Raw genomic sequence first — 9,961 nt, 5'->3', positions numbered from 1 at the left:
CACACCTGTAGTCCCAGCTACTCGGGAGGCTGAGGCAGGAGAATTGCTTGAACTCGGGAGGCAGAGGTTGCAGCGAGCCGAGATAGCGCCACTGTACTCCAGCCTGGGCGACAGAGTAAGACTCTGTCTCAAAAAAAAAAAAAAAAAAAGCCATGGGACCTGCCTACAGTCACAGGCCAACAAGTGGCAGGTCCAGGATTTGAACTCAGAGCAGTCGAGGACCCTGTGTTCAGAACCCCAGAGTGGGAGTGTGGATGGGGCCTCCTGGTGTTTGCTTTCTTGCAGCCGAGACCCTGGGGTGTGCTGCCGAGGGGCTGAGTGGCAGAGGGGAACTGGCTGAATCAAAACCTGTGCCCTGGCTTCTGCTACTGTTCAGGATGCCGCCCCTGCCACCAGGCCAGCCCAGTGGGGGCCAAGGACAAGAGCAGCCCTGTCCTGTGCCCTTACCCCACCCTGGCGTTGAATGTCACTGCCCTTCTCCCAGCCCAGCCCATCACTGGTTTCATGGTCTGATTTATTGGTGAATACACAGGGGCGGGCCCAGGACAAGCAGCTTGGCTACTCCCCCTCTGCTGGCTGCCCGACCGGCAGAGGGGGCTCCATGTGGCAGGAGCTAGGCTCCCAACGCCCACTGTTCTTGCCACCCTCTGGGCTCCCAGGCTGGGCTCTGCTAGGCTCCTGTCTCCCCCGCCAGTTAGGCAAGTCCAGGTGTGGAGGCCGAAGGGATAGATCCAGGTGGCTCTAGGCTGGGCCCTCTTCCGTTCCTCGGGGGGAGGTGCTGTCAGCCTGGCTGGGCTGGCCTGGATCTGCTTCAAGTTCTCCCCTCCTGCCCAGCTCAGTTCACCAGTGCTGGATCCAGGTTCAAATGACAGGGGCTTGGGGTTTTACAACAGTGTGGCAAATGGTCTCTCTCCGCGGCCCTGGGCAGCCGTATCCCAGACCCACTGGGATATGAAGGTTCTGTGGGGTGGGGTGGAGGGACCCCAAGGTGTTCCAAGGCATTGGCCCCACTGGCAGCAGGCGTCTGAGAGGGAGGTGGGAAGGGCGGGCACGGAGAGCAGGCTCCATCCTGGGTCGAGTGGAGGACTGGCTCCCAGGGTGAGTTCACAGCGGTGCTCCCGGCTGGCGGCTGCTCAGTCTCTCCTGCTGGGCAAGCGTGGGGGGCCGGGGCTACGCCATGCTGCTGGTGGAGCAGGGGGTGCTCTGGGTGCTCCCGATGCTGTGGTTGGTGCTGCTGCTCTCTGAGGAGGCCGGGGCAGCCACTGCCACCACGGGCTCCCGCTTGCCGGGGGAACCTGGGAGCAGGGGCGGAGGTCAGGGTCCCGGCCAGGGCTCCTCAATCCCTCAGAGGCTTCACTGGGCTCCCCCGGGTGGGTGGAGGGGCCCGGCATGCTCACTGTGGGGGCCTGGGGTACTCACGCGTGTGCGAGTAGATGTACCAGAGTGCGGCGGTGAGCAGGGCCCCGATGAGGAAGGCACCAAAGGTGATGCCCAGCACGGCGGGCAGGACGAGGCCTTTGCTTGTGCAACCTAGAGAGGGCCGGCGCCATCAGCACTGCCGCCTCTGCCCCTGCCCCATCCCCTACCCTGTTGTGCTGGCCTGCGTGGGCTTTGGTGCCAGCCCTGCTCACCCTTGGACCCTTGACTTCTCTGAACCTCAGTCTCCTCTTGTAGCAAACGGGCTCATCACAGCCGGGCCTGGCATTGAGCCATGGTTGCTAGAATTATCCACCTAGAGGGCCCAGCCAGGCCTTTTGGGTCATGCCTCTGCCCCTCAAGGCTGATGGAGATGTGTTTTCAGGGAGGATGGATGGGGTAATATGAGGAAACTGAGGCTCAGGCGTGCAGAGCCTGCCCCACCTGCTGCGTGACCTTAGGTCAGCCCTGCCCCTCTCCGAAGCCTTTAGCAGGTAGACAACGGGTGAGAGCAGCTCCAAGCACCCTGCAGCTCTGCTCTTTGATTGCTCCAAGCCTCATTCCCTCCACATTCCTGACTCCTGTGTGACTACAGGCCAGGCAGTCTTCCCTTGAGCCTCTGATGTCCAATTCTGTGTCATGGGGTTATCAGCCCTGCCTTCTTGGTCCTGGGCTGGGAGTGGAGGCTCCATCCTGACCTGGATGTGGTGGCAGAGAGGTAGATGCCCCCATCCCTCACCCCTGCCTCTGCTGCCAGTGTCGGGACTCTTCTGCCTAGTATGGGCCTGGGGTGAACTGATGGAGAGGCTAGAGGGAGCATCCTGCAGGGAGAGGCCTCAAGGAAGGCAAGGCCAGCACCCCCACCCCAAAGGGCCTCTGTCCCACCCAGGAGGCTCCATCCTCCCAGCAACGGTGGGGATGGAGTGGAGCCGTGAGTAGGGGCAGAGGCCTAGACTCCCACGCCACAGGATGGTCTCAGGCAAGGGCTCTCCATCTGCAAAGTGCAGGCTCTGGCCCCTGTTCTAGGCTGCTGTGACTCTGGGAAGCCCTCCTCCTGCCCCTTCTGGGCTGCTTTCTCTGGGATCGCCCTTGCCATGTGCTATGTGCTATGTGCCCAGGCCGTTTCTCAGGGCTGCCCGCTGTGCCCTACTGTGACCTCAGCCACTAGAACAAACCCGAGAGACCTGGAGGGAGCTCACCAGACAGGTCAGGGCTGATGACGTTCAAGCGCGTGAAGACAGTCCTACGGACTTCCTGGAGGAGGAAGAGAGAGCAGTATGTGGCACAGCCTTTGGGAGGCGGCTTCCAGGTTTACTCCCTGGCTCTGTGACCCCAGCCCACTCTAGAGCCTTGGCTTAGAATCCCATCTCCACCGCTTCGTAGCTGGATGCCTCTGGGTGAGTCCTGGAAGATCTGTGCTGTGGGAGGGTGCCTAGTGGACAATCCCTGGCTGCTGCTGACATGTTTCCTGTGAGTTCCTGGAGGGCTTGATGCCTGGGAGCACTGTGGGAGCACTATGCATCCCTCACCCTCGTGAACACTTTGGAGCTATGAGCCAGGTCAGCCCAGAGCCCCAGGCTCACTGTGGCTGGAGGGAGAGGCCCACTTAGGTGAGCCTCGAAGGCTTCCCTAGCTTCATATGACCAGAGAAGTTTGTAATCCTGGAGGCTTGTCTGTGTAAGGGCCTGGGGGTGACTCTGGGGGTATCCAGGACAGATTGCCTGAGAGTGGGGGTCACCAGATGGTGAAGTGTTGTGACTGGCAAATACAGAAAGCCAGGAGTGTGTGTCCTTTGTCTGCCTCTTCCCTCGGGTCTCCTGTTCTTTGAGATTACACTGGTGACCATACTACATGGATGTGTGGGTGGCTAGATTCCTGGGTGGGATGGTGGGATGGTGGGAAGATGGTGGATGCCTGGCTGGGATGGCAGGTGGGTGGGAGGGTGGATGGATGGATGGACGGACGGGTGAATAAGTGGAAGGATAGATGATGGATAGATGGACAGTTGCAGCTGCATAGTCTGGCAGCTGCATAGTCTGGCAGCTGCATAGTCTGCCAGTGCCCAAGACATGGCAATCCCACCAGAAAGCTCTCGGGTGGCAGAAAGTGCTGCTGGCAGCCAGACTGCCAGGTGACATGCCTAAGGCTCTGCCCCTCACCAGCTGGCCCACATCCCTGTGGGCTGCCATGTCCTTTCCTGCAAACCACAGACCTAGAAGCTCCCACTTGAAGCTGGGGCCGGCCCAGGCTCCACTCACCTGGTCTTGGGACCCGGTCTTGGGACGCAGGGCTATAGTGCAGCTGAGGGTGCCGGTTTTGGGTATGGGTACTGTGTAGAAGTGGAGGAGGAAGCTGAAGCGCGGGTTACCCTCAGGGCTTGGGGACAGCAGGCTCACACAGTTGCCCTTGGCCGCCCGGCCCTGGATGAGTTCCATGGTGCCTCCCTCAGGCCCCAAGTCCAGGTGGCAGCTGTCTAGCTGGAGCAGGAACTCGGGGATGGATGGGGACACTCTGACCTGCATGGGTAGGTAGGGCCACGAGGCATGGGCAGCTGCTCTTCACCCCACCCCACCTGCTGCCTTGAAATATCGGCTAGAATGAAGAGTTCCCACCCCTGAGTCCTCACGGTGGAAGGAAAGGCATGGACCTGTCTGGGTCAGAGGAGGAGGACAGGGCCACATCCTTGTCAGCATCCCTGAGCAATGCCTTCTCTGTCTCCCTCTCCCACGCACCCAGGCCGTCTCCCTCCTGACTCTGGGATTCTCATCTCCTCTGGAGTCATGGTGGGAAGAAAGGCAGAGAGGAAGTTGCAGGAGCTGGGAGGCCCGAGGGGTGACAGGCATGCCAGGTACCTGCACAAAGCTCTGCTGCCCCGGCTCGATGGTGTTGGAGGCCTGGAGGAAGTGTGGGCTGAGGTAGAGGCCCAGCTGGAAAGAGAGGCTGTCCATGTTGAGGCAGTGCACCTTTTTCTGGGGGAGGACGGGAGGGAGACTTGGTCAGTCCGGCGGCACCAGCCAGGAGGGCGAGGGGTGTGGGGAGGAACAGACGTCATGGCCCTGTGGAGTTGCCTGACTCATCTTTTTTTTTTTTTTTTTTTTTTGAGACAGAGTCTCACTCTGTGGTCCAGGCTGGAGTGCAGTGGCCGGATCTCAGCTCACTGCAAGCTCCGCCTCCCAGGTTCATGCCATTCTCCTGCCTCAGCCTCCCAAGTAGCTGGGACTACAGGCGCCCACCACCTCGCCTGGCTAGTTTTTTGTATTTTTTAGTAGAGACAGGGTTTCACCGTGTTAGCCTGGCTGGTTTCGATCTCCTGACCTCGTGATCCACCCATTTCGGCCTCCCAAAGTGCTGGGATTACAGGCTTGAGCCACCACGCCCGGCCCTTTTTTTTTTTTTTTTAACTAATATTTATCAAGGAGGCAGCAGTTGCCAGGCTGTGTGAAGAGCTTCCACACGGCACCTCACTGGCTGCCCAGAGGCACCCTTTGGCGCAGAGTCCTTTCTTAGGCCACCTTTGGGCCCAGAAAACTAAAGTGACTTGCCCAAGGCCACACAGCCAGTATGTGCTAAGACCTCTGACTTGAGAGACTGAGAGCGTCACCCTCAGCAGTCCTGCTCCGCTCATACAGAACGGGAGACCGATGCCAGACACATGGCTTGCCAGGAGTTTCCTGAAGCCTACTCCCTCCCAAGCCAGGAAGAGGCCCCGGCCCAGCAGCAGCCCCTGGGCCAGGTGGGTTAGCACGTGACTGTCCATCTTACCCGCTGTGGTGATGAGCTCGACAGGATATTGACCACCACCTGCGAGGACAAAGCCAGGGAGCTGGTCAGAGCCAGAAAGGACCCCAGAGGGTATCCCACCCAATACACCCATTTTGCAGATGGGGAGACTGAGCCAACCAGTGGCCAAGCTTGTCTTATGTTCTGAGCCTCTGCACCCTGCTCTCCCAAACACACCTCCGCCCTGGGGGATCAGGGAGGCACTTGAGGGGGCACCAACCAGGCTGGTCCTGATACCTTTCTGGCCCCAGCTCTTACCTCATTGCTGATCATATTCGCCGTCACTTCCATGCCACAGCTGGAGTAAGCGCTGTGCAGGACAAACTGGTCACCCCTGTCCTCGGCCTGACAGCTGGGGTCCCAGAGGGTCAGGCCCATGATGGTGCACTTCAAATGCTGGGTTGGGAGAGAGGGGCACCGTCAGGAGGCACTGGGGTCTCTGTGGCCTGCCACACCCCAGCACCAAGGACTGACCACAACCCAGGGCTCCCAAGTCACAGCCATTCCCCTGCCCTGCTCCCTCTTCATTTTTGTTAGATGTCATCATCCTACACCACTTAAAATTTCTTTTTTTTTTTTTTTTGAGACGGAGTCTCACTCTTGTTGCCCAGGCTGGAGTGCAGTGGCTTGATCTTGGCTCACTGCAACCTCCACCTCCTGGGTTCAAGCGATTCTCTTGCCTTGGCCTCCTGAGTTGCTGGGATTACAGGCGCGTGCCACCATGCCCAGCTAATTTTTTGTATTTTTAGTAGATAGGATTTCACCATGTTGGCCAGGCTGGTCTCAAACTCCTGACCTCAGGTGATCCACCTGCCTCAACTTCCCAGTGCAGGGATTACAGGCGTGAGCCACCGTACCCGGCCATTTTTTGTATTTTTAGTAGAGACGAGGTTTCACCATGCTGGCCAGGCTGGTCTTGAACTCCGGACCTCAGGCAATCCACCCACCTTGGCCTCCCAAAGTGCTGGGATTACAGTTGTGAGCCACCATGCCTGGCCCACTTAAGACTTCTTGAACTTGCACACTTTTGCACTAAGCCTTGTCCTAAGCAATAATAGCTGTTGGATCACAAATTTTCTTTTTTTTTTTTTTTTTTTTTTGAGACGGAGTCTTGCCCTGTCGCCCAGGCTGGAGTGCAGTGGCGCGATCTCGGCTCACTGCAAGCTCTGCCTCCCGGGGTCACACCATTCTCCTGTCTCAGCCTCCCGAGTAGCTGGGACTACAGGCGCGTGCCACCACACCCGGCTAATTTTTTGTATTTTTAGTAGAGACGGGGTTTCACCATGTTAGCCAGGATGGTCTCAATCTCCTGACCTCATGAGCCGCCCGCCTCGGCCTCCGAAAGTGCTGGGATTACAGGCGTGAGCCACCACACCCGGCCACATTTTCTTATATCTATCAAAATAAATATAGAACTATTAAAATTAAAAAATATTCCTTCAAGTTCCACATATAATTATCACTCACAGCCCCAAGGGCATACAAACCCTACAAGCACAGTCCAGTCTCAGGCCTGGGGTAGGCAAAGTGTTCCTGTAAAGAGCCAGATAGTAAATACTGTCATGCAGTGCCGGACAATGTTTTGGTCGGCGATGGACTGTGTATATGATGGTGGTCCCTGGTTCCACAAAATTATAATGAAGCTGAAAAATTTCTATTGCCTAGTGTTTGTGGTGATGCTGATGTAAGCAAACTTATTGCACTGCCAGTCATATAAAAGTCTAGCACAGGCCGGGCGTGGTGGCTCACACCTGTAATCCCAGCACTTTGGGAGGCGGAGGCGGGCAGATCACGTGAGGCCAGAAGTTCGAGACCTGCCTGGCCAACACAGTGAAACCTGACTCTACTAAAATTATAAAAATTAGCTGGGTGTGGTGGCACACGCTCATAGTCCTAGCTACTGGGAAGGCTGAAGCACAAGAATTGCTTGAATCGAGGAGGAGGCTGCAGTAAGCCAAGATCGCATCACTGCACTCCAGCCTGGGTGATGGAGCAAGACCTTGTCTCTAAAACAAGAAAAAGAAGGCCGGGTGCAGTGGCTCACGCCTGTAATCCCAGCACTTTGGGAGGCTGAGGTAGGCAGATCACCTGAGGTCAGAAGTTCGAGACCAGCCTGGCCATTATGGTGAAACCCTGTTTCTACTAAAAATACAAAAAAGTAGCCAGGCTACTGGCCAGGCACGTGACTCACACTAGTAAGCCCAGCACTTTAGGAGGCCGAGGTGGGCAGATCACAAGGTCAGGAGTTCGAGACCAGCCTGGCCAACATAGTGAAGCCCTGTCTCTGCTAAAAAATACAAAAAATAAGCCAAGTGTGGTGGTGGGTGCCTGTAATCTCAGCTAGCTACTCGGGAGGCTGAGGCAGGAGAATCGCTTGAACCCGGGAGGAGGGGGTTGCAGTGAGCCAAGATTGTGCCACTGCACTCCAGCCCGGTCAACAGTGTGAGACTGTCTAAAAAAAAAAAAAAAAGTAGCCAGGCGTGGTAGTATTCCCAACTACTTGGGAGGCTGAGGCAGGAGAATCACTTGAACCCGGGAGGTGGAGGTTACAGTAAGCCGAGACGGCACCACTGAACTCCAGCCTGGGCGACAAAGCAAGTCTCCGACTCAAAAAAAAAAAAAAAAAAGGAGAGAAAGAAAAGAAAAACCACTGTAGCCAAAATGGAAAGAACAGCAGCAAATCAAGGGAAGTGGTGGCCAAAGGGGCAACCTTTTTTTCTTTTTTTTTTTTTTTTTGAGACAGTCTCGCTCTGCCGCCCAGGCTGGAGTGCAGTGGCGTGATCTCGGCTCACTGCAAGCTCCACCTCCCGGGTTTACGCTATTCTCCTGCCTCAGCCTCCCGAGTAGCTTGGGACTCCAGGTGCCCGCCACCACGCCTGGCTAATTTTTTGTATTTTTAGTAGAGATGGGGTTTCACCGTGTTAGTCAAGATGGTCTCGTTCTCCTGACCTCATGATCCGTCCACCTCGGCCTCCCAAAGTGCTGGGATTACAGGCGTGAGCCACTGCGCCCGGCCCCCCTTTTTTTTTTCTTTAAAACTTATAAAAATCATCAAGAAAAATACCAAAGCCTCAGTGATAAAGAGACTGAGGTCCTCATCACTCACATGGAGCCATGCCCACACTCACTACTACCCAGAGAATTATAACTAAACAAGAATGGAATGAGATGTGCCACTTCCCACAATGGCAAAGGTTTTTCTTTTCTTTTTTTGAATTACAGTCTGGAGAGAGCGAAGAGGTTGAGCTGCTCTCGTAAATCAGCAGTGAAAATTCAAATCATCTTTGGGAAAGTGGGTTGGCAACATGTATTGAAACTTCATTCCTTTTGACCCAGTAATTCCACTAGGAAATCTATCCTAAGAAAATAATCCTATATAAAGAAATGTTTCATGTACAATGACATTTTTTGCATATTTATAATACTGCAGAATTGGAAACAACCTAAATGTGTAACAAGGGAAGAGGAGTTAATAATAGCATGTCAATATGATGGAATAATATGTACTTATTAAACATATTAGGTACAGGTGTCAAAGCTCTAAAAATACATTAAGTGAAATAGCAAAAGACAAATGAACACATCCCTTATGATTACATCAATATAAGAAATACACAGACAAAACACTCCAGGAAGCACACCAAAATGTTGGCAGCCATTGTCGTTGGGTCAGAAGGTTAAGATTTTCTACTTTTCACATTTTTTTTAAAGCATGTTTTTTGTTTGTTTGTTTGTTTGTTTGAAATGGAGTCTCGCCCTGTCGCCCAGGGTGGAGTGCAGTGGCGCAATCTCAGCTCGCTGCAATTTCCCTCTTCTGAGTTCAAGCGATTCTCCTGCCTCAGCCTCCCACGTAGCTGGGACTACAGGCATGCACCACCATGCCCGGCTAATTTTTTCTATTTTAGTAGAGACGGGGTTTCACTGTGTTGCCCAGGCTGGTCTCGAACTCCTGAACTCCGGTAATCTGCCTGCCTCGGCCTCCCAAAGTGCTAGGGTCGCAGGCATGAGCCACTGTGCCTGGCCAGCATGTGTTATTTTATTTTATTTTATTTTATTTTGAGACGGAGTCTCGCTCTGTCACCCAGGCTGGAGTGCAGTGGCGCTATCTTGGCTCACTGTAAGCTCTGCCTCCCAGGTTCAGGCCATTCTCCTGCCTCAGCCTCCCGAGTAGCTGGGACTACAGGCATCTGCCACCATGCCTGGCTAATTTTTTGTATTTACCGTGTGTTATTTTTATAACAAATATATTTGTCAACCAGGCAAAGATAACATTGTGTGGGGTTTTTTTTTTTTTTTTCCCCCCAAGACAGAGTCTCATTCTGTTGCTCAGGCTGGAGTGTAGTGGTGTGATCTTGGCTCACTGCAGCCTCTATCTCCTGGGTTCAAGCGGTTCTTGTGCCTCAGCCTCCCGAGCAGCTGGGACTACAGGTGTGTTCCATCACCCCTGGCTAATTTTTGTATTTTAGTAAAGACAAGGTTTCACCATGTTGGCCAGGCTGGTCTCGAACTCCTGACCTCAAGTGAGCCGCCCAACTTGGCCTCCCAAAGTGCTGAGATTACAGGCGTGAACCACCCTGCTTGGCCTGTGTAGGCATTCTGCTAAGCAACCACCCAGCTCAGGGAGCATTTAGGATTAATAATGACAACTACCTAGTGCTGGCATTATTTACTAAGCACTTACTATGTACCACATCTGACTGTGCCACGTGATCGGCCTGTCAGACCTCCTTTAATTCTCACCATGTGGTAGGTACCATTGTCAATC

General features: G+C 54.6%; 2 protein-coding genes across 16 annotated transcripts in view; one reads left to right on the top strand and one right to left on the bottom strand.

The window, feature by feature from the left end:
- Positions 1–497: 497 nt before the first annotated feature.
- ENG (endoglin) overlaps positions 498–9,961 on the bottom strand; it is a 44,473-nt gene continuing 35,009 nt past the window's right edge. For 12 of the 15 annotated variants that reach the window (XM_077967709.1, XM_077967702.1, XM_077967711.1 and 9 more), the window contains 7 exons: positions 5,455–5,592; positions 5,179–5,217; positions 4,269–4,385; positions 3,675–3,932; positions 2,616–2,670; positions 1,420–1,530; positions 498–1,295 (listed from right to left, as the gene is read on the bottom strand). In XM_077967709.1, the coding sequence (XP_077823835.1) occupies positions 1,171–1,295; positions 1,420–1,530; positions 2,616–2,670; positions 3,675–3,932; positions 4,269–4,385; positions 5,179–5,217; positions 5,455–5,592 (843 nt within the window). In that variant the 3' untranslated portion in view covers positions 498–1,170. Of the gene's footprint in view, positions 1,296–1,419; positions 1,556–2,615; positions 2,671–3,624; positions 4,064–4,144; positions 4,386–5,178; positions 5,218–5,454; positions 5,593–9,961 lie in introns of all 15 variants that reach the window. The other 3 variants (XR_013405449.1, XR_013405447.1, XR_013405448.1) reach the window with 3 other exon arrangements.
- LOC106993596 (uncharacterized) lies at positions 1,907–2,681 on the top strand. The gene is given in 3 exon segments (XM_015116774.3): positions 1,907–2,421; positions 2,423–2,518; positions 2,520–2,681. Coding segments are annotated over 3 exon segments (576 nt in total). The 5' UTR covers positions 1,907–2,055; the 3' UTR covers positions 2,634–2,681.

The sequence above is a fragment of the Macaca mulatta genome, chromosome 15, assembly GCF_049350105.2.
Source record: "Macaca mulatta isolate MMU2019108-1 chromosome 15, T2T-MMU8v2.0, whole genome shotgun sequence".
NCBI lineage: Eukaryota > Metazoa > Chordata > Mammalia > Primates > Cercopithecidae > Macaca > Macaca mulatta.
This window is presented reverse-complemented; position numbering and strand designations above follow the sequence as displayed.